Raw genomic sequence first — 26,113 nt, forward strand, 5'->3', positions numbered from 1 at the left:
GATACAAACCTTGGCCCTGTATGAATCAGGTGGCAGCACTGGACACAGCGGTCTTTCCAGACCATTCTAAACCAGGGAAAGAAACAACCTCCACCAGCTCTCTCTCCAGTAAAAAACGCATTTATGTTTAACAATTTCCTCAGTGGGTTTGGGCCTTTTGTCCCCGTCAGGAAAGCCTTGGGCTTCAAGCAACCCACACCCCACTCCCATCTCACAAAGACCCTCACACTGTCCCAGCTCAAATTGTCCGAGGTCAGCATGTCTGTCCTAGCTGGAGACAGGCACCACCTCCAGGAATGACTGTTGTCACCACGCTAGGGGGCAACCCAAGCCTGGCATGGCCACTGTGGGCTCTGACCGCGAGTTTAAACGTGGCAGGCAGTAGCGGGGTGGGAAGAGAGGGAACACACTGTCCCAAAGTCTAAGTCTAAAGGCGGCCACAGAAAGTGCTCGGTGAGGCTGAGGCTGAGCAAACTGGACACCTGGTCGGCCCTGGAGTCTGGCCTAGTCGCCAACATCACCCACGGCAATGAGGGAAAGGGGCCTCCTTAGAGGGCGCTGCAGACCCAGGGCACAGCTGGGCGCTTCCTGCCCTGGACGTGCTGAGTCCCCAGTGAAGCCGCTGCCACATGAACGGTGACGGTCCCAACTCCTGTCCTGATGCTGGGGCTCAGCCAAGTGTAGAGCTGCCAGGCGCTCCCACCTTGGTCCCCACTGCCCACGTCCTGGCCGTGCCCAGGTCATACACCCCTGACCCCGCTACAGCCCTGCCCTGCTGCCCACTCCCCTGTGGGTGGGACTGGGTCTTAGATGGAAAACTCAGAGGGAAGCTGTCCTCAGCGGCATGCATGCCCCAGGCCCCTGCTGCCACGATTTTGTCACTGCTCGGATATCTGTCCCACGATCTGGTCACAGGTGCTTGTGGACGGAGACGCTGTCACAGGGTGGCACCAGCAGCAGGGCTTCTGCTATGCGTGGCCACTGCTGCTGTCTGGAGCGGTGGCAGGTGGGCGTCTGTCCTGGGCCGCGCGCTCCCACTCCTTCTTCACGATGACATACAGTCTCATTGCTGCCTGGGCATCCTGAATCTAGGAGACACGGAACACCCCATGACTCCCGTGGGTGACGAGCACGGCCACACGCCAGGCAATCCCACGGTTCCCGAGCCTGAGCACCAGCCGCTGGCGCGTGAAGGAGAAAACCGAGCAGGGCAGTGCTCCGGCGACAGTGACGATGGCACGATCCTCACCGCGCTCCTGCAACTCGGGCACCCCACTCACAGGAGGAGGAACCCAAAGGAGTGAAGGGGACAACCATGCTCCTCGTCACGTGCTCGCATAACAAGACACGGGAACACTGGTGGGAGGGGTGGCGCGTGCTGAGCCTGACGCTGGGACACAAGCCAGGCTGAGGCCAGCGCAGCAGCCTGGTGCCAGCACTCAGCACTGTCACCAGGGCCTGTCTCCGAGGGCCGAGGGGGCGGGCTGGCCTGGGCCACATAGTCCTCAAGGCCCTTCAATCTAGACTGGAGATTGTTTCTCTAACGCAATACGGTTAGTGTCGCGTTAATTTAACGCCAACATGTAGAAGTGAACACTCCGTAAGCCCGCTGTGCCATGTCGTTTCTTAGGGACCAGCAGCCTCCCGCAGGAGCAATCACCCAGGCCCCAGCATGTCTCCCATCAGTGACACAGCGCCTCCACAGGCAAGGTCAGGAATGGCCCCCCATCAGAAGGGCTGTCACCCAGGACACTTACCGAGCAGTGCTCTGCCTGCTGCAGCCTGATCCCCAGGATTCTCTCCGCGAGCAGCTTCAGAGACGGCCTTCCACTCTGCCAGGGAGGGGAGAGCATGCTGGGGCAGAGGCGCTGCCTGAGCCAAGGGCCCTGCACCCCGACCCAAGTAACCTTCACTGGGAGCGTCCGCGGCACTCGGGGCTGTGACACCCCGTCAGCCCACAGAGGGTCAGCCTGCAGCTCCGCCCCCCAGCCGCGGTGTCCCGCTCATCTCACGGGGGGAGGGAGGACTCTGCCCTTGGCACCCTCTGGAGCAGACACAGCTTCTCACCCGTGTCCGGTGGTCTCATCCGCGATCAAAGGTGGAAATAACCTGCCCTCGGTCACACAAGTTTTTAAGGGGGGCATTTATAACTCGCCTTTTTCTTTTCAGATTTAGTTATGAAGGTTAAAAGGAAAACCCAAACCAAAACCAAACATATTGAACCAGCAGGGACCAGAACCCAGAGTTACGTGAGCCAGTAACACACAAGCACTGCATAGGGGGCCACGCTTATGAAGTACCTTCACTTCTCCCTTGAATGGTTTGTATTTCTGTGTATCCCGAATCTTCTTTTTTGGGTGATCAAGAAACAGCACCTGGAAAGAAAGACAGTGATGGTCATTGTCACTTTTAGTTCACAGCTGTAATTCCTTCTTTCAGATGAGTCTGACAAGGAATTTCAACATCTAACACACTGATATGAAAGACCTTCTGAAAGAAAATTCTCACATTACACTGACTTAAGATGACACCCAACAGGAAGGACCACGTTAATGAAAATAGAATCTCAAGACCGGGGAAGTGGGAGACTAAGAGTCTCCCATCAACCAGCAGCCACCTTTTTCCTGACCTGCTAGCTGGTGGCGCACACAGGACGTCACGGACCATCACAGATTTTAACAGCTCATCTCCAGCCTCAGGAGGGTCTTTGTGGGGGGGAGGGAAGTGTGGCCTCTGAGGTGAGAACACTTGTGACACGTGTTTCGGCGGCCAGAGGACTTGTTAGTTTTTAATAGTTCAAGATTTTTTAAAAAGGTAATAAAGACCAACACTGAGGCCTCGAGGGTTCCACGGAACACTGTTTGAACAGCCCATGCCCAGGAAGGGCTGTGTCCTGTCCTGCCTGCCCCGCGGTTGTCACCAGGACAACCACCAAGCGGGTCAGCTCTGCCCACTGCACAGACCCTCAAGGAGCACAGGTGGGAGGCCACACCCTCTGGGGCACCAGAAGTGGACCCTCTGAGCTGTGAGAGGGAGGAGAGGGCAGCACTGGACCACTCGCTCAGTGGCTCTGAGGGAATGGCCGCCGGGACCCCTGCCCGACAGAAGGGGCTCTGACCTCGGGAGCCCCAGTTCACCTCTGAGAGGAAGCTGCAGAGGCAACGGCCTGGCTCTGTGTGGAATGTGCTAGAGCCGTGTGAAGGGGACCGCATCCAGCTCTGCCATGCTGACTCCGGGGACACAGCACTTAACTTGCCGAACCTGTTTTCTCACTGACAAAACGAGTGTGAACCCTCAGACACCTTTTAAAGGATTTCTATTATGGAAAATGCCTAGCGCTGCTCCTAGAACAGGTTGTTCCTGGGATGTCCCCATATAGGGCACACATTCCGAGTGATGAAATGCCCACCAGCAGGCGCACACAGACAGGTGTGTGGGGTGGCACAGAAGGGCAGCACCTTTAAATCATTGTGCAGCGCGTGTCCAACCAGAATCCGGCCCTTCAGCATCTCTGCCACTTCTTTCTGAACAACTTCAAATTGTTCTCCTGAAACCAATCCAAAGAAGTAGTTTTTAGCAACACATAAGTCAGAGCCATTCTCTGAGAGGGAGAGAGAGGTCCCTCCCACCTCTGGTCAGACCTCAGGCGATGGGTCAGGCTGAGTTCTGATCTGGGGAGCAAGGGTCAACTATGCCCAAGGTGGCACTGCTGAAATGAGGGCCAACAGAGGCCGTCCCTCCCACCCACCCACCCACCAGCGATGGGCCCGTGCCCCGTGCCACTTCTGGAGGACAGGCCGGAGCCCCACACGCTCCTCAGCATGAGCAGCCCGGCCGAGTGGGCCTTCGGGGGGTCCCACAGCCAGTTGACCGCTGAATCTAACACGGAACCAGGGCTGCCAGAAACTTTTCAACTGAGGCCAGAAACAAGACTGGTCCTTTGCCAGACATTGCCAAGTGTGGCTCTAGCCCCCGGTGTTCTGGGGCCACTCGCCTGCTTTCTCACAGAGGACCCCTCAGGGCCAGGCCCTCACCCCAAAGGGAAGGCTGCAGTGACCTTGCTGCACCCCGTGACTCTGCCCGGCCCGACCCAAGCAGGACCAGTTCGAGCCCAGAACGGAGGGGCTGCCCAGATGGGGTACCGAGGAGCGGAGGGCTGCCTTGCTTCGTGCGTACAGAGAACGTCAGAGGTGCAGCGAAAAGGGAGCTGTGGCCAGAGAATCACAGAGTGGGGACCTCAACACCGAATGTTGTAGGATCTCTTCTGGCCCCCAACCTTGAGCTTTCCCGGTGGCTCTGCTCTTCCACCAGCACAGCCAGCCCCTCAGCAAGCCTTACAGACTTGGCCTTCAGGGCCTATTAGAGTGGGGCCACGTCCTGTCACCTCTTCCCGGAGCAGGTCACCACCAGCTCAGGTGTCATCTTCCTAATTCCACCTCACAGCCCTACAGTCTATTCTGAAAACCAGGGCCACAGAGAACCTGCTAGAATCTGAGCCAGACCAGGCCTCTCACTGCTCAGGACCTCCCCATGGCTTCCCAAAATTGTCACAAAGGTCCTTGAGACCCAACGACCTGTCCCACATCCCATCCCTCCACCCCACCCTGGCCGCCTTCCTGGTCCTCAAACACACTTTGTCTCGGAGCCTACTGCCAAGTGACACGAAGTATGTCAGGGCCAGTGTCCTAGTCTTAAGACTGAGTGGCTCAGAGACACTGTGGTGAAGCTACAACGCGCCTGGGAGCCATCTGAAAGCCACTCACTCCAGGGGAGGTGAGATCGTCAGGACTCTTGCTATGGTGACAGGAAACAAAAGGGAGAAAAATGAACCATTATTGCTTTTCCTTTCTGAGGTCATTAGCTGCGAATGACCTACCCTGCTTGAGGTTCTCTGGCCGAATCCCGCTGACCGCTGTCCTGTAGTCAGTCACCTGCTGGGTCGGCTTGACGTACTTGTCATAGACGCACTTCCCAAACTGGTTCACAATGGACACGCGGGCGACGATGCTATCCTCCCCCGTGGGACCCACGCCCACCATCTCACAGTCCATGCCTAAGGCTTTCGTCAGGCTGCAAGGGGACCAAAGGCTCCAGTTTAATCCACACCGCGGGACCCAGGGATCAGCACCAGAAGCTCTCCGCCCATCCCCACTGCTCACCAACGTGACAAGTTCTTAGCGCGACCCCGGGAGATGCCTGCCCAGTTCAACTGGAGGAGAGGGAAGCAGCCCCTCCTGCAGCTCCCCACCCGCTCAGGCCCAGCCTGCATACCCGCCGAAGGCCTGCTCCTTCACCAGCGTCACGTTGCACTCACTGTGCCCCAGCTGTCTTCTCGCTATGGTGGCTGCCTCTGGGCCTATGGCTGCTTCGATGTCTTCTGGGTCAACATCATCAAACCAGATGTCTTGTCTAAAAGGCAGAGAGGGGAACAGGCCGACCATGCAGTTGGCGGAGACGCACTCACAGCCATCCGATCCCGAACACCCAACTGCTCCTGTTCTTCCGTTCATCTGACACTCTCCTTTCCTCACTTTTCCTTTCAACTAGAAAATACGCTCATTATCCAAAATTTAGGGACTATACATACACAAAGAGTGTACCCCAACACAAGGAGTAATGACTGCAAGCTGACTTTTTCCTTTTAAGTACAAAATATGTTCATTATCAAACATGTAGGAAACACAGATAAACACAAGACTATGAAATGGAAACAGCACCCCCCACCGAGGTGTAACGACCCCTGGCCCTCACTCAAACTCCTACACCCAAGCAGGGATGTAAGTTTCTGCCTGGTGAATTCCATCTTTTGAGCTCAGCTTAAATGTCATCTTAGAGATCTCGTACTGACCCCACTGAATGGACCCGCTCCTCTGGCCATTTGCTCCCACACCTTCACCCTCACTGGATTTATTCTGACCACACTGATGGAATTACTGAAATAACTTGTTTAGGATCTGTCTTCCCTACTTGACTATCAGCCTCAAGAGGGAGGGGCCTGTCACGACTGCTCTATTTCCAGAGCGCACGCCTGGCATAATGACACAGGCAGGCGCTCAAACCGTCCTTCCCTACAAACTTCAGCAACTGCTCTCAACACCCAGGTGACATGCAGACAGCCTGCCTTACAAACACGCCACCTCTAGTTGAGCCATTCAGAGGCAGCCACTGACCCCTGGTCCTTCCCACGAGTGGTCATCACAGGGTTGGAATAACCACTGGGCACTGAGCCAGCATGTCGCAGCTCACAGACCCCCCCCCCCCAATAACACCACAGATGACACAAGGAGGCCCAGGGGACATGCCCCAAACCACACAAGTGGCAACACGCAGGAAGTGGTTTCCAACTTGCATCTTCCTGGCTTTGGCATTCCCTCATTCCACAAATCTTCACTGGAGACTGCTCAGTGCCCAGCTCTGTTCTGGGCTCCGGAGATACAGCAGCGGTGAAACAGGCCCTGCCCTCCCTATGCCTACATTCTAGATAGTAAACGAAGAAACAAACAGCATCGGGACAAGGTGAGCGAGGGGCCGCGGGACGGGCCCCCAGCCTTGGTCTCCGTAGCAGACAGGCCCCGTCGCTGACTGTGTTCTCAGTGATGAGGACGACCGAGGCTGGCTGCAGTGTGGGGTGGCCGAGGTGCCAGTCACCCCAGCGAGGGGCGTTTCTGCCTACCCGCCCCCAGTACTTACTCGGTGGGCGGGGCTGGAGCCAAGGCCGCAGTCACCTTCGTTTTCCGCTTCTTATGTTTGATGTCCCCTTGTTTTGGAGAAATGTCACCATTTGTCCTTTTCTTGGATCCTTTCTCACTGTGCTCTGCTCCACTGGCTTTTGTAGGAGGTGCTGGCACCTTCCTGTCCCTCAGGGATTCTGGACGAACGGAGCCTCCGACGGCCTCTCGGTCTCTTTTTTCTGTCCCCGTCTCCTCTCTCTTTGCTTTTCTGTTTTGGTGAATTTTGGCCTGCTTTTTGGAATCCACCTGAGAGATCACAAGAGGCTTTTCCGGGGCCTGGGATTTTTGTTTCAGCAGCTGATGGGACCCAAGATAAAACACGTGACACATTTTAATTTGGAAATCACGCACAGGAGATTAAAAAAGCTTGTGTGTGTGTGTGTATATATATATACAGACACACACCGATCACGTGTATACATACTTCCTATTGGCATCATTCAGATTCATTCTAAACGGTTGGGGAAAAGCCCCCTTTCACTGTCATCTGTGTCACTTGTGGTGAAGTGACTGCCTGTTTCATTACAGACGCCCACTCCCTCATTCCCACAAAACGTCAAACTCTCCTGCACCCTAGGTACGTGCGGAACCAACAGGCTGCATCCCTCCGAGCCCGGGGACGCTAAGCACCCGCCGCCGGGTCCCTAGTTCCTTTAGGACTGGCTTTTAGGGTCACGTGCTAAGGGCTCGGGCCGCCCGACGGCGCAGGCGCCCCCCACTCTTCCTCCCGCTTTCCACGTGCGGTGACCGAGGGGGGGGGCAGAGGCGGGACTGAGCGGGGGGGGGGGCCTGCGGGCGGGGGAGGGGGGGGCCCTGCGGGCGAAGGGGGGGGGCCTGCGGGCGGGGGGGGGGGCCTGCGGGCGGGGGGGGGGGCCTGCGGCGGGGGGCCTGCGGGCGGGGGGGGGGGCCTGCGGGCGGGGGGGGGCCTGCGGGCGGGGGGGCCTGCGGGCGGGGGGGGGCCTGCGGGCGGGGGGGGGGGCCTGCGGCGGGGGGCCTGCGGGCGGGGGGGGGGGCCTGCGGGCGGGGGGGGGCCTGCGGGCGGGGGGGCCTGCGGGCGGGGGGGGGCCTGCGGGCGGGGGGGGGGGCCTGCGGCGGGGGGCCTGCGGGCGGGGGGGGGGCCTGCGGGCGGGGGGGGGGCCTGCGGGCGGGAGGGGCCTGCGGGCGGGGGGAGGGGCCTGCGGGCGGGGGGGGGGGCCTGCGGCGGGGGGCCTGCGGGCGGGGGGGGGGGCCTGCGGGCGGGGGGGGGCCTGCGGGCGGGGGGGCCTGCGGGCGGGGGGGGGCCTGCGGGCGGGGGGAGGGGCCTGCGGGCGGGGGGGGGGGCCTGCGGGCGGGGGGGGGGCCTGCGGGCGGGGGGGGGGCCTGCGGGCGGGGGGAGGGGCCTGCGGGCGGGGGGGGGCCCTGCGGGCGGGGGGGGCCTGCGGGCGGGGGGGGGGCCCTGCGGGCGGGGGGGGCCTGCGGGCGGGGGGGGGGCCCGTCTTACCTCCCGCAGGGCCCTCCAGTTCGGGGAGAAGTCCTCCGGAGCCTGTGGAGGCCGCAGCGCGACCACCTTGGGGTTACTTCCCGGCTTCCCATTCACTTCTGGCGCTTTGTTTTTCCAGAACCTTTTCTTCTGCTTCTTCTTCCGTGGTGGCTTCTGGACGAGCCCTGGCTCAGCCACGCGGTCGCCCGGGGCGCGCCCGGCGGTCAGCGCCTCCTCCATCCGGCTCTGTCCAGGGTCCCTGGGCCTGACAGCGGGCGCGGCGTGCACGCCGAGGCCGGCGGCCATCGGAGCCCCGAGCCTCCCCGAGCGCGGCCCCCCGCTGCGGGCTCTGACAGCCGAGCTCAGTCCAGGCGGGCGCCCCCACCCACCAGCCGCAGGAAAAGCGGCCTCGCCGGCCGTGACAGCGACCCCGGAAGCGACCACGAGTGCGTCGCGACCTGTGCGCCGCAGTCCCCGGAAGTACTCCGCTCCTGGGGCGGCTGGAAACCGGGCCTTCGCCTCTGGTTCCGCACGGCCCGGGGCAAGGCCGGGTTCTTCGCCCGCGTCGGAGAAGGGCCGCCACCCCAGCGGGCGGCGTCCGGGTTCGGCGACCTCGGATTGGGTTGCGGTGAACCGGGGTGTCAGCGCGATCCGGGATGGGGCAGAGAAACGCAGGCGCCGGAAGGGGCCTGGGGGGCTGCTGTCGGGGTAGCGCCGCGGCCGCGCCGGCAGAGCGCCGCGGAGCAGGTGGCCGCAAGGGGGCGCTGCGCGGCCAGGCCTGGGGCGGCATCACTAGCACTCGGAGCCTGGCGCTGACGATACCTTGATTAAAACCGCAGGTGAGGCCTCACGTCACTAAAGCTTCCATTTGAATCTGTGTGTTGGGGGGGGAGAGCGGGGGGGGCTTCAGGGAAATACAGACAATAAGTCAAGATAACTTCGCGTAGCAGCAACTGCAGTGAAGGTGATGACACGAGCCGCGGTGGATAACACGAGAGATTGGCGTGAGTCGGGTCACCAGCCGGAACGCAGGCGGCCCGACCAATGGGGGTGTCAGATAAAGAATAATTTTTAGTGTAAACACCCCCCAGGCAACGATGGCAGTGTTCGGGGCAGGCTCATGCTAAGCACACACGCATGTGGGTTGTTGACCCGAAATTCAGATGTAACAGTGTCCTGATTTGTACGTTTTAAATATGCAGTCTCGCCTGGAGGGCCGCGTGGAGGGGGCTCTGAGGCCTCTTGGGGGCGGTTACATTTGCGCCGAAACTGGAATGTGTGTCTCGGTGTGTGCAGCTGCGACATGGAGAAGACAGCGCCCGCGCACGACTGGCGGCAAGTGTCCCCGCAGCGTGGAGACCCAGGGTCGCAGGCAGCAGCGGAGCGTGTGACGCGTTCGAGGCGTGGAAGGTAGGCCGGTGCGGCTGCAGCTCTGAGAGCGAGGGGCACGGCGGGGCACGCAGGTCGTACATTATGGAGCCTCGGGTCTGCAGGAAGGAAGGGCACAGGGGAGACGTGGATCGTTCTAAAGCTGGGGAGCGACGCAGTCTGGCTTGGTTTTAGAAAGGCCACTTCCGCTCTGTGTGAGACATGGGGTGGGGGAGGAAGAGAGAGAAAGCAGAGACCAGTTCGAGCCGATTACAGACGTCAGGGCCAGCTGCCTGGACGAGGGCAGTGTGTCAGTTTGGGTCTCCAGGAAGCAGTCACAGATAGAGTTAGGAGTACACAACGTGACGTGGGCTGGGACGCCTGTGAAAGATAAGGGGGGACGCAGGACGGGCAGGGGGGCCTCAGACCACCATGCCTCTCTGATGCCTGAGAAAGGACGGTGGGTTGGCCGCGAATGGGGGGATGGGGCGTGGCCCTGGTAACAGGACGAGGAGAAGGGGACCGAGGCAGGCAGGGAGCACCAGAGACGCCCGTTTCCATCCTCTGAGTTGGGGGAGGCGTCCTGGAGGTGTGAGGTGGTGTGATAGTGCTTTGGAGACAGTGACCAAGAGCCTTCTGGAAAGTGACGTGGACTGCCAGGTGGCCTGCGATGCCCAGTGCAGCGTGGTGCCACCCAGCCTGCTTCTGTGACTCTGCCCATGGTGTGCAGGCGCAGCATGGGTGACAGCTGAGCGGGAGGGAGTGAGGCAGAGGGTTGTTTGTGGAAGGGGGGCTGGGGTCTGCACGGGCTGAGGACAGGACGGGGACACATGGGAAAGAGGGGTGTCAGCAGAGGAGAGCGGGATGTCGGAGACCTGAACAGTGGCGCCTCTGGCGCAGCCTCTGTCCTCCGTCGGGGGGAGCCAGCCTGCATCACGGCATTCTGAACAAGCTGGGGCTCCCTCCCGCAGACCTGGCAGCTTGGCCCAGCCCCACCCCAGGGTGCAGGGCCAGGTGGGGTGCTCTGAACCAAGAGCCAGCCCAGGGCAAGGCCAAGGTTGCAGCAGAAGCCTGCTGGCTGCCGCCCCACAGCCCCTGCTCTGGGAGGAAGCTCCCAAGAGTAAACACAGCCTGATGGTCCCGCCCCGCGGGGTTTGTCACATTTCACTCCGACCAGATTTCCAGTCACGGTGGCTCTCCCTGGGCCAGCTGGCTTTCCTGAGGATGAGTGAGCTTCACCCCTGGGGAATTCTCACTTCTGTGATACTCCTTCTGGGCTGCTGGGGACTCCCCGACGTCCAGCAGGTAAGTGAATCTGCAGGAGCCCTGGGGCCGGGGATCTGAGCTCTTCTGGGTACTGAAGCGGTCGGTCCGGGGAGAGAGGGGGCTGCCAAACAGCCCTTGGGCAGAGTGGGGGTGTTCTTTTGGCTTCAGGGTTTGCACTACATGGAGGAATCTGAGCTTGTGGTTTCAGAGGATGAAACGTGCTCACTGAAGAAGGAGCTGGCTTCAGTACTGTCCGCTCGCCTGGGTGAAGGGCAGACACTGTCTAAACCCCTGCGAGCTCTTGTTCACCTCTCCATCCTCACCGGCTCATTTTCCCTTCGCCCCTGTCTTGCCCTGCCCCCTTCCCACCTCCCTTCTGCCTCTTCTCTCTCCTCACTTGTCCTCTCTCTCCCACAGCAATTTCTTCAGGCTTTGGAGCCCAAGGAAGTGATTTCCTACTTTGGTCCTGATGCTACCTTAGAAGGTACTTGTCCTGTGTCTTCCTGGCAAGGGAGTTTCCAGAGCCTGCGTGATATCTCACCATTGAGGCAGGCTCTTGGAGTTTTGGTCGCTCTGCTGGGAGAAGGTCACCCCTGCTAATTAACTCTGTTATTTCCTGCAAAGTTGATAAAAACTGGTCTGGGTGTTCTGGACCGAGCTGGGTTCTGACCCCAGGATTCTGCTCAGTATCTCAAGGGAACGGTCACTAATTGGCTGGTTGGTCCCTTCTGCCCCTGGGCCCCCCTTGGGATGACTGATTTTCAGGAATTCTTGTGGTTTCTGGCCATAGCTGTAAATACTTATCTCTTCTGTGAGAAGCAAGATAGGCACTGGGTCCAGCTCCAGCCAAAGCCTTTCCCCTGTTGCTCGAGGACAGTGTCTGTGGACTTCTCGGGGTGTGTGCCCCCTTTCTGAATAGGGCCATTGGTGACTTTGCTCAAAAGGCTGGTGGGGACCAGAGACGGGGGAGCTCGTGGTTGGGGTGGACAGAATTAGGGGTGTCCCACTTGTAACTGACTTCTCTGTGGTCTGGGTCTTATGCACACTGACCGATACCTGGGGCTGTGCTAGAAGTGGGGGTCCTGCTGGAGGACTGGGCTGGGGGGAAGGGCCAGCTGAGGGCCCACGGGGGCTGACTGTGGGGTGTGGGGGCCGAGAACTTGTGTACCTTACTCCAGGGTCCTTCCGCTCTGCCCCTCCTGGAGGGATAGGACACCGTGGCCTGGGGTCCCCAAGCCCTCTGGGGGCTACTTTGGGCTGAGAGGTATGGGTGGAAAAGGATGGTGAGGCAACCCTTGGGCTCCTGCTTTCCACAGAGGTCACAGAAGCTGCTTTGTACCCGCTTTGCCTGTTGGGGTTTGTGACTTCACTCACGAAAAATGTGTTCCAAGGCGAGACTAGTGGGCCAAGTGCTGTCCCCACCCCCCTGCCAACCTTCACGGGCAAAGCCCAGGTTGGCAACTTGCTCTCTGCCACCCGGCGAGCTGGGAGGAGCTGGACCTGAACCCAGGCTCCTGGGCCCCAGGCTGGCGCTCCTCCCCACAAATTCTCACCAAAGGACACAGCTTTGGGCCCCTCCCCTGGCACGAGGACGGAGGGCCGAGTAGGGGTGAGTGAGGTGGCCTCCTGTCTTGCAGTGCCCCGATTTGATGTGGCCCCGCTCACCTGTGTCTGTGAGGACGGGCTCAGGGGGCCACCCTGTAGGGCCCTGCGCTGCTCCCTTCGTGCCCTGGGACAGCTCTTCGTCTTCTCCTTCCTGCCCGAGCTGGGTCTCCTTGCTGCCTCCTTCACCAGTGAGCGAGTGGTGAACGCCTCGTTCTGGCTGCTGAGGGGGCCCCCGCTCCACTGCTTCACGGGAGGCCGCGCCCTGCTGCCCTGGGGCGCAGTGGCCAGGGTCACGTACTGCTCGGGCCAGTTGGTGAGTGGGAGTTTGGCAGGCGTCAGGGGGATGGGGTGCTGAGGGTGTGGCTGGTGGGTCCTGATGGTGCAAAGATGTCCTCCAACCCCTACCACACAGCCCAAAGTGTAATGAGGACGCTACGTTAGACCTTTGCCTAGTTAGACCCCACGGAGGCTCAGAAAGGCCAGCTGTTTCCCAAAGCCACCCAGCGAGCAGGTGGCAGAGCCAGGTGCAGACCCGGGAGCCAGCAGATGGAAAGAACCAGGGCTTTGCCGTCTGACCCGAGTTCAGATGCCAGCTCTGCCACTTAGTACAGACGACTTTGGACCAGTCACCTGCCTGCACCTCAGTGTTCACCTGAGACGTGGTGAAGACAGTACCGTGTGACTGGTGGCGAGTGTCCATGCAGTGTTTGTCACAATGCGTCACTCACCAAGCCAGAGCCATTTATATCGTGCCGAATAACACCCAGCCCTGGTTCCTCGGTTGGGAGGCCCAGCCTGCGCTGGGACAGGTGCCCCTTGGGGTCCATCTGGTGACCTGCAGTGATGTTCATTAGCACAGGCCTAGCTGGTCCCTTGACATCCCCTCCATTCCCGTGGACTTGGGACCCCACCAGGGTTTTTGCGCATGAGGGCAGCATAGCGTGGGCAGTGAGTACAACCCCAGAAAGGCGTGGGTCCCTAGCAATCCCTCAAAGATGGACTCCTGGGCCCTAGACTTTGGCAGGAGCCCTTGGAGAGCTCTCGGCAATCCGTGCTGGTGCTGTCGTGGCCCCGAGGGCGCCTCCTGCAAGGTGGGCTGTGTGCTCCAGGCTCTCTCTCTTCTCCAGGAGGGTGACATCCTGGTGGGTGCAGAGCGGCTCTACATCCAGCCGGTGAGGAGGCAGCACTGGGAGCTGGTGCCTCACTGGGCCAGTGCCCAGCCCCACCTGATCCACAGGCATGCCCCCACGGCCCCAGGGGTCCTCCAAGGTACAGCTCCTGGGAGAGGGAGAGCAGGGGCCCCTCGGTAGGGACAGTTTTGGGAGGGGGACCAGCTCTCCCTGCAGCTGGGAGGCTGTGAAAAATGCCCCAGCTCCCACAGAGTGGTCCTCTTCTTTAGAATACAAGGGGTGCCTAGCTTATAGGGCAGCCCAGGGGAACATGTGACCACTTACTGCCCCCACCTTGTCCCCTTGGTGGATAGGCAGACCTCCCACTTATGAGCAACGCTTCACAGTTTACAAAGCACATTCACAGACATACGCCCTTGCAGTCTCGCGGCTCCGGGGCTGGCAGGACAGTGGTTACTGACATTTCCCAGAGGCTCAAAGACAGGAAGTGGCTGCTGGGTGGCTCTGGCGAGGCCAGGGTTGGCGCCAGCCCTGTTGCCTCCCAGGCCCACTGAGCGCTGCCCAAGCTGCGTCCGGGGACAAACAGGGTTCTGTTTTGGGCTTTACTTGCCATGTTGGGGTGACCCTGTTCTCCAATGTGGGGCTTTGGGATGATTAGGACATAAAAACCACGTGCTACCTCCGTCTCGGGCCCCATGCTGGCCCTTTCCCATGCCCTGAAATGTCCAGTCGCTGATGGGATTCGGGCCCTTGGGGTGGGGGTGACATGAAGTGTCTTGAGAAGGCCGTCCTCCCAAGTGCCGGCAGCCTCTCTGTTAGCTGGCCAGCTGCCATTGGTTCTCACAGTCACAACATAGAGTCACGTGTGAGAGCTTGGGTCTCCTCAGCCCTTTGAGCATGTTTGCTCCTGAGTGGTGAGGGGGCCCCAAATGCCCCAACTCTGTTCATGGGTGTGTGAGAAAGCAGAAACCGTGGGCGCTGAGAGGCCAGCTCCAGGAGGGCCGGGGGAGGGATGTGAGTGGGACAGGCCAGGCCACTCATCTGGCTGTCGTGCCAGGAGGCAGGTATCTCATGTTCCCTGCATTCCCCATGAGAAAGCTGGGTGTTGGGTCCACCGACTCCCTCAGCCCCAAAGCAGTCGGTGGCAGAGACGGACTCCACCACTGTCTCCAAGCCCAGGAGCACGGGGACGGCTGTCCAGCCGGCCAAAGCCACGGGTCACCTGCTTTCCAGAACCTCTGCTCTCAGCCCTGCCTCCTCCTTCGCCAGGCCCTTCATCCCGTCGCCTCCGGAGACATGCTGCCGAGGGCAGCGTCCTGCACCTGGAGCTGCTGGTGGCCGTGGGCCCCGATGTCCACCAGGCTCACGAGGAGGACACGGAGCGTTACGTGCTCACCAACCTCAACATGGTGAGTGCCCCTCGGGGCCGCAGGGCGTGGGGTGTCCTCAGGGACCTCTGGACACTGGCCCACACCGGCCCGTGGCTTGTGGTGAGTGTCAGTGGCTGGCTCATCTGGTAGTATGAACTCAGTGGGTTGAACTCGGGTGTCAGCTTGAGGCCAGGGTCATGTTTGGGGCTCAGGGCCCTGGGGTGGGGAGGAGTGGTCTGCTCCTGCCTTTCTCCTTCCCCTCTCTCACCTGGAGAGGAGGTGGGTGAGGTCCGGGGACCCCTCTCTGCTCCCTAGTGCCACTCGCAGCCACTCGCAGTCCTTTCACCCGGGGAACCTCAAGTCTGGCCTCTGGCCTCTGCCCCCGTGTCCATTAGACCCATGGGCACCTTGGCCAGCGCTGCCCAGCAACCAGGGGGCTGCCCCACATTGGCCTCTCTCAGTTCTGATCTTGCATGCACCCCATTTCTGCTGGCCTCCCCTCCACTGGCTTTAGGGTCAAGGTGGGACAGGAGGCAGGTCCCCCACTAACTGTTATCTCAGATACGGCGGCAGCAGAGACAGGTGTTGCAGTGACCCAGTGGTGGCACTTCACCTAACGGGCTTTGAAATCCAGTGGCCAACAGCGGGAGACGCACACCACACACACACACACACACACACACACACACACACACACACACACACACACACACACACACACACACACACACACACACACACACACACACACACACACACACACACACACACACACACACACACACACACACACACACACACACACGACTGTGTGCTAGGCCGCCAGGGAAGTTTCCGCATCAGGAGACGAATGCTAGGTTGCCTTCACTGACCCCAGTGCAACGAAGTTAGACACGATCCAAGAAACCTCCATAATTCATACACTGACAACATTTTTAAAAATTCTGACTGAAGGGATTTTAGGGACATGTAGGAAATGTCTCAGCTGATGGCTGACAACCCATGTCCCTGCCCCATGCCCTCGTCTGCCACAGAGATGGGGAGCGGATGTGAGGAGGTACCGGCCATATCTGGCTGGCACTGCCCCTCTTCAGTTGGCCCTGGAGGGTGGAAAAACCCCTAGAATATGGAGCACTTAGCAGCACTTGGTCCCCAGCCTCAGGTATGCCCACCTACTTTGGACGAAAGGAAAAGTTCCATCTGTCTCGGAGCTCCAGGCCCTCTGACCCCTCACTGTCCCCTTTGTGTTCTCAGGGCCTCCCACTCCGAAGGGAGGCTGGGTGCCAGGGCCACACTCATGTGGTCTCGCCTGCTTGCAGACTTGGTCCACGTCCAGAATAAGCCGGCTTAGGTTTCCCCTTGTAAACCGCGGACGGGAAAAATGCTTCCTGTCAGTCACTCAGAAGCTATTGCTTTCGAGCTTTGGCGATCTCCCCACTTCTACTATGCCAAAATTTGCTCATTAAGCCTGTGCTCCCCTGGGTCATTCGCCGTGTTTTATGAGGACCGAGGACCACCTGGTGGTCGATGCCAGATGGTGGGGTCGTGGTAATGGCTGTTGTCATCATTGGTGCCAGCTTCATGGTTCCTAGGCCCTCCAACAACCACGGAGGCTTTATCTCCACTTGACAGATGAGGAAACCGAGGCTGCGAGCTTAGCTAACTGGGTCCTGAGCATACAGGTGGGATCAGACCCGGGTCGGCTGAGGCCCGTGAGAGGCGCACACCTGTCTGGGGTGCTGGGTCTCGTTTAGAGGACAAGCTGATGCAAAGGACTGCAGTGGAAATCCACCACCATGACAGATATGAGCGAGCGGGAGCCTGGGGGACCCTTCTCCCTGGGTGCCCAGGAAACGGCTCTCGGAGGGGAAGGTCCTTGTGCTGCCTGATGGACGTAGGCAGAGGAGAGAGATGTTTCAGGCAGATAAACAGAGATAAGAAAGGCCAGAACACATCTGCCCTGAGAGAAGCAGTGTTTGAATGGAATGTTCTAGACTAATGACAATTATCCGCATCTGGTTGTTTCTTCATGTTGGTTGACCTTCCTGAGCCATGAGCAAAGGGAGAGCCAGAGCACAGCTGTCTGGGGCTGTCTCCCAGTGCCAGGACTAGCATTTTGGGTGCCCTCCCGCACTGATGCTGAAGGTGCATCTTCTCCAGGCCCTCTCCCCTGGGGGGGCCCCGGATGTCAGCAGCTGCCAGGGGCCTGTTATGCCTACCCACATGTGTCACCTCTCTCGCCTGCCCTTCCACAGGGGTCGGAACTGCTGAGGGACCCATCCTTAGGGGCTCAGTTCCGAGTGCACCTGGTGAAGATGGTCGTCCTGACGCAGCCCGAGGTAGGTGCCAAGCTGGAAGCCTAGAGTCCCTGGAACACCCGTTTCTGTCCTCTGTAACCTCTTCCTGCCATGGCCCAGACTCTTGGGGGTGACGGCAGGGCCTATGGCCAGCCGGACCCAGACCCGGACCTGGATCCCAGCGCTGCCTGGCACTCAGCGCTCACCACTGCTGAGCCCGTCTCGCGTGTAACGTGGGAGAGGAACAGGGGTTGTTGTGAGGACAGAGGTGCCCGCAGCAGTCAGCGTGGGGCGTTTATTAGGTCCCATACATGCGGGCTCTGTTCCCGATCCCCCAGGAGGCTCCAAATATCACCGCCAACATCACCGCATCACTGCGGAGCGTCTGTGAGTGGAGCAGGACTGTCAACCCCGAGGACGACACAGACCCCCGGCATGCCGACCTGGTCCTCTACATCACCAGGTAGCCGAGCTCCCTGCTGGCGGGCCAGCCTGCTGCCTGGGAGCCGCGCTCTGCCCAGGTGGCCGGGCGGCGGGCAGGCATCTCAGCACCGCCCAGGTGTCTGTTCTCTCTTCCGAGGTTTGACCTGGAGTTGCCTGATGGTAACCGGCAGGTTCGGGGGGTCACCCAGCTGGGGGGCGCCTGCTCCTCCTCCTGGAGCTGCGTCATCACTGAAGACACTGGCTTTGACTTGGGTGTCACCATCGCCCATGAGATTGGGCACAGGTACGCGGCCTGACCAGATGTCCCCAAGCTCAGGCCAAGGAGTTAACCTGGGCCCCCGGGGGGAGGTTGAGGCTGGCAGTGGACCCTGGAAGACTCTGCTAGAAGGAGCCTGTGCCCTTGACCCCAACGGACCAGGGAGGGTGAGGGTCAAGGGCTGGGCAATCTGATACTTGTGGATTACAGGAAACATTTCTTTCCCCCCAAAACCAAGGAAAATAAACTTAGGAATTAGAAAATAAGTTTTGTATGAAATTCAGGTAAAGAAAAAGGCTGTAAAAATTATCCCGAATCCCACCACTTATAGATAACATCTGTTCACATTTTGTATGTACTTTTAGTCTTTTCTTTACACACACACAGTTTTTTATTTGCAAAATTGGGATCATACTGTATATTGGTTTGTTACCTGCAGGTTTTATGTAACTATTTCTCCCAGATCTTTTCAAAATGTTTTGTATGCACCATCATTTATTTCATTAGCTCCCTACTGTTCGATATTTGGGTTGTTTCCAAACTTTTCCTGTTACAGCATCATACACCTTGTAGGCAAACCTTCACTCCCACCTACTACCATTTACCTAAGGTGGCGGGTTGTTTGCTTTTTGCTTCTCAGTCTTTTAACTATAAAAGTAACACCCACTTGCTGTAAAATTCAAACAGCACAAAGATTTCCTAAAGTAAAAAATGAGTATCTTCCTTGCCCACCTGTGTCCCCTTCCGGCACCTGTCTGAGCGCTGCTGGGGCATTCCCTGGGTGTTCCCCATCTCCGTGGGTGCCAGGCTCCGGGCCAAGGCTGGGGCTGTTACCCCCACATCAGTCTACAACAGCTCCATGCTCCACCCCCCCAACCCCCCAAATCTCCACTTGACCTCTCCCCTCACCCCCAATACAATGCATCCATCTTGTTTGGAAGTGAAAAGGTGTTGAAAACCACTGCCTTCCACTGGGAGTGGGAGCAACGGCCAGGGGTCCGTACACTTACTCAGACTTTGTGTTTACCCGTGCTGCACATTCAGTCCATGAATTTTCCACCGGGGATGGGGGGAGAGGGGCAGATCAAGAAAGTGATCCCTGCCAGCACCCCCCAGGGCCCTGGAGCCCCATATTCCCCAGACTTACAACACCACGCATTAGTCAAGCTTGCACATTTCTCAAGTTTCTTTACATTTATCTGCCAAAAGATGCGGGAGCCACAGGCAGGAAACAGGCAGAGCGATGGTGCCACTGGCTCCTGAGTTAGCTAGTGGCGGGGACAAGCCAGGGGTTGACCCGAAAACGGGGGTCTGAAACGGGGGTCTGAAAACTTGCCGCGTGCTGTGGCCTGAGGGCGGCCGGCCCAGGCGAGGAGTCCACGCCCTCAGCGCCACCACCTCCGCGCAGCTTCGGCCTGGAGCACGACGGCGCGTCTGGCAGCGGCTGCGGACCCAGCGGCCACGTGATGGGGGTGGACGGCGCCAAGCCTGCCCACGGGGGCCTCACATGGTCCGCCTGCAGCCGCCGGCAGCTGCTACACCTGCTCAGGTAGCTGCCTCCCTTACCCCGCCCCCCACCCCCACCCTCATCTCTTGGTTTGCGCCCCTACTTACCGTCCCCCGACCCGCTGCGGCTCTCCGCTCTGCTCAACCTCTGTCCACTCCCGTCGCCTCCCGCGCCCCCCTCTCCATGGGCCCCCATCGCCTCTCTGAGCGCACTCCATCCCGCCCCGACCAGCCTCCTCCGCCATCTCCCTGCGCTCACTCCCCCCCATTCCTGCGCCCACCCTTCAGTTCTCCCCCATCCACTCCATCCCTCCGCAGACCCACCTCTCCGACCTCGCCGTCCACTGTGTCTACCCCTGCATCCCATCCCCTCCCTGAGCCCAGCTCCCCTGCCCCGTTCCCCTCATACCCCTCCTGTACCCCCTCCATCTTCTCTGGCACCACCTCCACTCAGCGCCGCCCAGGCCTTAACCCTGGTCCCAGCCCAGCGTCACCCCCACCCCTCCATATGCCCTCACCTCCCGCGCCCACTCCCCCATTCCGCCCCACTCGGTGTCCACGCGCGGCCTGAACTGGCGCCTTGTCGCACGCAGCGCAGGACGGGCGAGCTGCGTGTGGGACCCGCCCGGGCCGCCGTCCGGGCCCGCGGGGCTCCCTCTCGAGGCGCACCCCGGTCTCTACTACGGCGCCGACGAGCAGTGCCGCGTCGCCTTTGGCGCTGCAGCGGTTGCCTGCACCTTCACCAGGGAGAACCTCGTGAGTCCGCGGGAGGCTCCCTCTGCCCACACCCAACGGCCCCACCGCCCAGCTCATGCCTCGCCGTGCTCTCTGAGCACCCACTGTGCCAGGCTGTCAGTTGCCTCTCAAAATTCTTTATTTTTGAACAAGGCCTCCACATTTTTGTTTTGTCTGGGTCACAAATTATGAAGAGCCTGCCCTGGCCGTGCTCCTGAGCTCATGAACATTGGTCCTACATGGGCAGTTACCAAAGGTTTCCAACCCAATGGGAGCTGGAGGGCTTCCAGGAGGAAGTGATGGATAAGCTGAACCCCTACAGCTGGCGTCAGCTGGCAGAGGGAGGGGAGGTGAAGGGGGCAGGCACCTCAAAGACAGATTTCCTCCCAGGACTGCACAGGACATTAATGGGGCCCAAGCACTTTTGCCTTGGCCCTTCCTTCATACAAAAATATTAAGAATTACGTCTTAGTGCTTTTGTAGAACTTAAGAACTTCTATGTGTTATTATAAATGCCAATACATTGTTATATACTAGAACGTTTTCTTGACCTAAAAGCTTGTTTTTTCCTTCTGATTTTAAAAGAAATGGAAACATATGCGTGGGCCCCTAATAGGATTGTGGGCCCTGGTCACCGTCCCTAACCCGACGGAGAAGTCACCCATGCGTGCTCACCCTCCCCAGCCACCGGTGCCCACAGAGCAGGGTACTGGCTGTGGCACTGTGTCCTGCAGTCTGGGAGGGACGGTGAAGGCTGGACGCTGACCCAACAGGCCCTGGTGGCCCCTGAGCTGACCACCTGTCCCTTCTCTTAGGACATGTGCCAGGCTCTCTCCTGCCACACAGACCCCCAGGATCAAAGCAGCTGCAGCCGGCTCCTCATTCCTCTCCTGGATGGGACAGAGTGTGGCCTGGAGAAGGTCAGAGCAGGGAGTGAAGGCATGTGTGAGTGTGTGTGTGTGTGTGTGTGTGTGTGTGCATGTACTCACGTGTGCTTGCACAGGACACATGAAGCCTGGCAGCTTTCATTCCTGGCGCAGGAGCCTGGAGGACATCAGTAAGCCAGGGCAGAGGACCCTGGAGCTGTCTCCTCGGTCACCTGGTCAGGAGAGGTGGACAGCAAGATGCCTCATGTATACATGGCTATAACCTCCGTGTGGGGTGCCCTGGGTGTGTGGGATGCCTGTGGGTCTGGGGTGCTCATGGGTGTGGGGTGTCCAGGGTATGTGGGGTGCCTGTGAGGTGCTCATGGGCGTGGGATGCACTGGATGTGTGGGGTGTCCTGAGTATGTGGGGTGCCTGTATGGGGTGCCTCGGGTGTGTGGGCTGCCCTGGGTGTGAGGTGCTCTGGGTGTGTGGGGTGCCTGTGGGTGTGGGGTGCTCATGGGTGTGAGGTGCCCAGGATGTGTGGGGTGCTTGTGGGGTGCCCTGGGTATGTGGGGTGCCTTGTGGGGTGCCCTGGATGTGGGGTGCCTGTGGGTGTGGGAGATGGTTGCTGTCCTTCTCTTGCAGTGGTGCTCCAAGGGTCACTGCCGCTCCTTGGCAGAGCTCACCCCCATGGAGGCGGTGCACGGGCACTGGTCTGGGTGGGGTCCCCCCAGTCCTTGCTCCCGCTCCTGTGGAGGAGGTGTGGTCATCAGGAGGCGTCAGTGCAACAACCCTAGGTACCGCCAGGAGGGGGTGCTGTTCTCCTAGACGGGAGGTGGTGGCTCCACTTGTAGGGCTGGGGGCAGTGGGTCACCTCTCACGCCTTGTGTCTCTTGGACATTTTCAGACCTGCCTTTGGGGGGCGTGCGTGCATAGGTAATGACCTCCAGGCTGAGATGTGTAACACCCAGGTAGGCCTGCTTTCCGAGCAGGGGAAGAGGGTCAGGTTGGCAGCCTGGGGTCTGGAGGAGACGAAGGACCAGGGGTGGATGGAATTTATGCTTCACACCAGGGCACTTTTGAGAGTGAAGAGGGTGCTTCTCTACCTACACTGGGACCACAGTGCATGTACCAGGATGGTGGCAGGGAGCCTGAAGTGTCCCCCTCCCTGCCCCCATGCCACTGCCTCGCCCCTCCTTCCGTTCGCAGCAATCCAGCTCAGCACTGCGAAGCCACGAGTGACTCTTTAGTTATAAATTCAGGTGAAGTTCACATGGCATAAAATCAGCCATTTAAAGTGTGCAATTCAGTGGCATTTAGCACAGTCAGTGTTGTGCAACCACCACCGCTGTGCGGTTCCAAAATACTTCCATCCCTCCGAAGTTAAACCCCGGGCCCAGTAAACGTTTGGTGCTCGTCCCCGCTCCCTCGAGCCCCTGGAACCACCAATGTACTTTCAGTCTCTTTGGGTTTGTCTGTTCTGGACATTTCATGGGAGTGAAATCATACATGTGGCCTTGGCATTTGGCGTCTTCCACTCAGCATCGTGTTTTCAGGAATCATCCATGCACGCATCCATGCTTCACCCCTTTCCATGGCTAAATAATGTTCCACTGTGTGGATGGACCACATTTTGGTCACCCAGTCATCATGTGATGGCCATTGGGGCTGTGTACACCCTTTGGCTGTTGAGAATAGTACAGCTGTGAACCTGTGTGCACGTGGGTTTGTTTGCGTCCTGTCTTCAATTCTTTTGGGTCTACACCTAGGAGTGACATTGCTGGGTCACCCCTTTGAGGAACCTCCAAACCATTTCTTGCAGCAGCTGACCCATGCTGCATGCCCACCTGCGATGAGCCAGGGCCCCAATTTCTCCACGTCCTCCCCAGCACTTAATGTCTGTTTCTGATCACGGCAATCACAGTAGGTGTGACGTGGTCCACGATTCCTTTGACATTGAGTTAAGAAGTGCTCTTGGTGAGACATTCCCTCCCCGCCTTCTCCAGGCAGTCACGGGAGGCCAGACCTGGAGAGAGAGTCTTCGCCTGGGGCCCAGGGGAGAGGAGGAGAGGTGGCCCTGTGCAGAGGGAGCCCTGGACCGAACCTCTGCTCAGCCTGTCCACTCTGATTTTTCCCTCTCAGACTCTAGTGCAAAACAGCAGCCGCCTGCCCGCGTCGGCGCTGCGGCTTTTATGGCAAAGCCCTGTGCTGCCATGACTCTTCTAACTACCAGCCTCTAGAGGCACATACAGTGAACACAGAAAAGCCCATCTCTGAAGTTCAGGCTCCTGCTGCCCTTTGCCCTGCCTTCCCCTGTGCTGCTGGCTGGTAGGCCCTGCCCTGTGTCCTTATGAATTCTGGAATTCCCCCATCAGCAGAGAAAGACTCTTGTCACCCCCACTTTTCAGAGCAGAGAACTGAGGTGCAGCAGGACCTGGGCTCAGACCCACATTGTGGCACTCGCACTACAGGGAGCCTTGCTGTCTGCAGTGGCAAGGGCCCCCTGCCCTGAGCCCCTGGCCCGAGCCCCACACCCCAGGCCACTTCTGTGCTTGTCCTCTGCCCCCTCTGGCCAGGCCTGCGAGAAGACGCAGCTGGAGTTCATGTCTGAGCAGTGCGCCCAGACCGACGGGAAGCCGCTACACCTGTCCCCAGGCAACTCCTCTTTCTATCGATGGGGCGCCGCTGTGCAATACAGTCGAGGTGGGGCCGGCCTGCGGGGTGTGGACGGGGAGCCCGGCCCTTGGGAGGGGACAGTGGTTGGGGGCCCTGCCACCATCACTCCGATGCTTGAGAGCAGGGCTGAGACGCAGGCCCCGCGTCACACAGACCATGGGCACGTCCTGGTTCGGCCCCGTGTCCTAGATCACTTCTGAGTCTTGGTTTTCCCATCTGTAAGATGGACATATGAGCGGTATCTATCTCTCCGCTGAGGTTACTGGACGGATTCAGCGAGATGACATGGGCAGCGCTGAGTGTGCGCCTTGGCTCCTAAATCGGTGACATTTATTACGTCGCCATGTTTATGATCGCTGCCTCAGGATGCGGGGCAGGTGGAAGATGGAAGGCAGAGGGTGAACGTAGGTGGTGCTGGCGGGGGTGAGGGCCCACTTGGATCCTGCTTTGCAGCGTCCTGGTCCTCCATAGTCTCTGCCATCCTCACACCAGGGTTCCTCATCCCTCTGCCTTCCCAGGGGACCCTCTGTGCAGATACATGTGCTGGGCCATTGGCGAAAGCTTCATCGTGAGGCGTGGGGACAGTTTCCTGGATGGGACCCGGTGTGTGCCAAGTGGCCCTCAGGAGGATGGGACCCTGAGCCTGTGCGTGTCGGGCAGCTGCAGGGTAGGCATGTGTGGGCAGTGGGGGTGCCCTTCTGTCCACTGTGGCCCCAAGGCCTGTTCTATTGAAGCTAGGATGCCAAGGGGCCCCCTGGGGCTCAGGTCTGTGGGGTGTGAGTCCCCATGAAACTGCAGCAGAGCCTGCACAGGTTGATGCCAGGACACAGGCCCAGTCTTGGGGTCAGTGGGACGATTACAAGCCGTGCTGTGACCTGGCCAAGTCCTTTAAGCTTGCTTCCTGTGTGTACATCAGATGCTACAGAAATGTGCCCAGTTTGTTCTGTGAATCAGAGCCTCAGAGCTATGGTGTCAGGGGCCAGCACCCTCCAATGCCAGGCATGTGGGTCTCACCTGCCACTCTCCTTTGCACAGACATTTGGCTGCGATGGCAGGATGAACTCCCAGCAGGTGCCAGACATGTGCCAGGTGTGTGGCGGGGACAACAGCACGTGCAGCATGCAGAAGGGCTCTTTCACGGCTGGAAGAGCCAGAGGTAGGGGCCCGCCTCCCTCCCGCACAGCCTCCGAGAAGCCTCCGGAGCCCAGAGCCGTGGCTCAGCCCCGGAGCCTCCAGCGGGCCTTGGCCTCCACCCTCCAAATTGCCATGTCCCCACATGGCTCAGATTTTGGTGAACAGGCCGCCGCTGGGACTGTGACACGTCAGTAACAGTGCTCATTGTAGCTGCGAGGCAGACAAAATACAGACATTGGGCAATCTTGGGCCGGCTGGCCTCTCCCTTCCTGCTCAAGGAATCCGATCAGGAGGGATGTGATACCTGGAAAATCCTTGACCTTGATCTACTTACAGAAGCTGTCAGGTCATTTGCAAAGTCAGTGCTCAGGGGTCAGTGGAGGAGTTGCTTCCTGCCTGCCTCTGGCAGGCCCCAGGCTGCGCTGAGAACTCTGGGTCTGGTCCCTCCTCCTGTCCAGGGCTGCCCCCCACACGGGGCCCTCCAGCCTGGCTTTGATCGCCCTCTCTGATGGGCCTCACTTCCTGAGGCACACCACCGCATGTGAGCGCTCGGTGTTGAGCCCTTTCCTCTGTACAGCTGAAACCTGCTCGCTTGACTATGATGTGAGTGACCTGACACCCCCCCTCTGCTTCCTCCTAGAGTATGTCTCATTCCTGACGCTCACCCCCAACCTGACCAGTGTGTACATCGCCAACCACAGGCCTCTCTTCACACACCTGGGTGAGTTGGCCAGAGGACACCCACCGGAGTTAGCCAAACCGCAAAGATGGAGGGCATGGTCCCCACAATACCCTCACTTCTGATGCCAACTGCAAGTTCAGGGGTTCCCCAAACCACCATAAGCTTGGATAGTTCACGAGGAGGATTCCCAGGACGCGGAGCTGTTATGTTCCCGGTTATGGCTGGTGAACATAATAAAACCAGGAAACAGAATAAAACCAGCCAAAGAAGAGACGCCCAGGGCAGAGCTGGGAGGGTCCCATGTCCAGCATTGAATGTGACCAAATGCACAGAGTATTGCCAGCCCAGGGAGCTCACCCACGTCCAGTGTCCAGTTTCTGTCGGGGCTTTGTTATGCAGGCATGACTGACTGACGGATGGATTGCTCACATGGATGGTCTCAGTCTCCCGTTTCCAGGCTGGCTGATGCTGTGAGACCCTAAGCTCCCTAGATCCCATGTTTGGTCATTCTGGAATGGCCAGACCCCACCTTAAACCAAGACACTCTACCAGGTGACATAGGTTTCCTCCTGGAAGCCGAGGGCAAA

At 59.4% G+C, this 26,113-nt stretch overlaps 2 protein-coding genes across 7 annotated transcripts in view; one reads left to right on the plus strand and one right to left on the minus strand.

Annotated features, from left to right (window-relative positions):
• Positions 1-104: 104 nt before the first annotated feature.
• REXO4 (REX4 homolog, 3'-5' exonuclease) lies at positions 105-8,660 on the minus strand. Its single transcript, XM_081067420.1, has 8 exons — positions 8,212-8,660; positions 6,691-7,028; positions 5,272-5,409; positions 4,877-5,070; positions 3,459-3,547; positions 2,301-2,375; positions 1,758-1,832; positions 105-1,088 (listed from the first exon to the last, which is right to left on the minus strand). Exons 1-8 carry the CDS (start codon positions 8,494-8,496, stop codon positions 969-971), a joined length of 1,314 nt encoding a protein of 437 aa, XP_080923546.1. The 5' UTR covers positions 8,497-8,660; the 3' UTR covers positions 105-968.
• A 17-nt stretch (positions 8,661-8,677) lies between these two features.
• Positions 8,678-26,113, plus strand: part of ADAMTS13 (ADAM metallopeptidase with thrombospondin type 1 motif 13) — a 31,344-nt gene continuing 13,908 nt past the window's right edge. For 4 of the 6 annotated variants that reach the window (XR_013994523.1, XM_081067415.1, XM_081067419.1 and 1 more), the window contains exons 1-19: positions 8,729-9,029; positions 9,393-9,600; positions 10,736-10,863; positions 11,242-11,308; positions 12,462-12,742; positions 13,557-13,698; positions 14,793-14,968; positions 17,185-17,268; positions 17,565-17,689; positions 17,807-17,953; positions 19,335-19,475; positions 20,026-20,188; positions 20,983-21,087; positions 21,680-21,831; positions 21,942-22,005; positions 23,611-23,737; positions 24,229-24,377; positions 24,746-24,866; positions 25,485-25,565. Coding sequence is in view for 5 of the 6 variants with exons in the window: in XM_081067415.1 (XP_080923541.1) it covers positions 10,783-10,863; positions 11,242-11,308; positions 12,462-12,742; positions 13,557-13,698; positions 14,793-14,968; positions 17,185-17,268; positions 17,565-17,689; positions 17,807-17,953; positions 19,335-19,475; positions 20,026-20,188; positions 20,983-21,087; positions 21,680-21,831; positions 21,942-22,005; positions 23,611-23,737; positions 24,229-24,377; positions 24,746-24,866; positions 25,485-25,565 (2,206 nt within the window). In the remaining variant the exon portion in view is untranslated. Of the gene's footprint in view, positions 9,030-9,392; positions 9,601-10,735; positions 10,864-11,241; positions 11,309-12,461; positions 12,743-13,556; positions 13,699-14,792; positions 14,969-17,184; positions 17,269-17,564; positions 17,690-17,806; positions 17,954-19,334; positions 19,476-20,025; positions 20,189-20,982; positions 21,088-21,679; positions 21,832-21,941; positions 22,006-23,610; positions 23,738-24,228; positions 24,378-24,745; positions 24,867-25,484; positions 25,566-26,113 lie in introns of all 6 variants that reach the window. The other 2 variants (XM_081067416.1, XM_081067418.1) reach the window with 2 other exon arrangements.

Source organism: Rhinolophus hipposideros, assembly GCF_964194185.1.
Source record: "Rhinolophus hipposideros genome assembly, chromosome: 11".
NCBI classification, from domain to species: Eukaryota; Metazoa; Chordata; class Mammalia; order Chiroptera; family Rhinolophidae; genus Rhinolophus; species Rhinolophus hipposideros.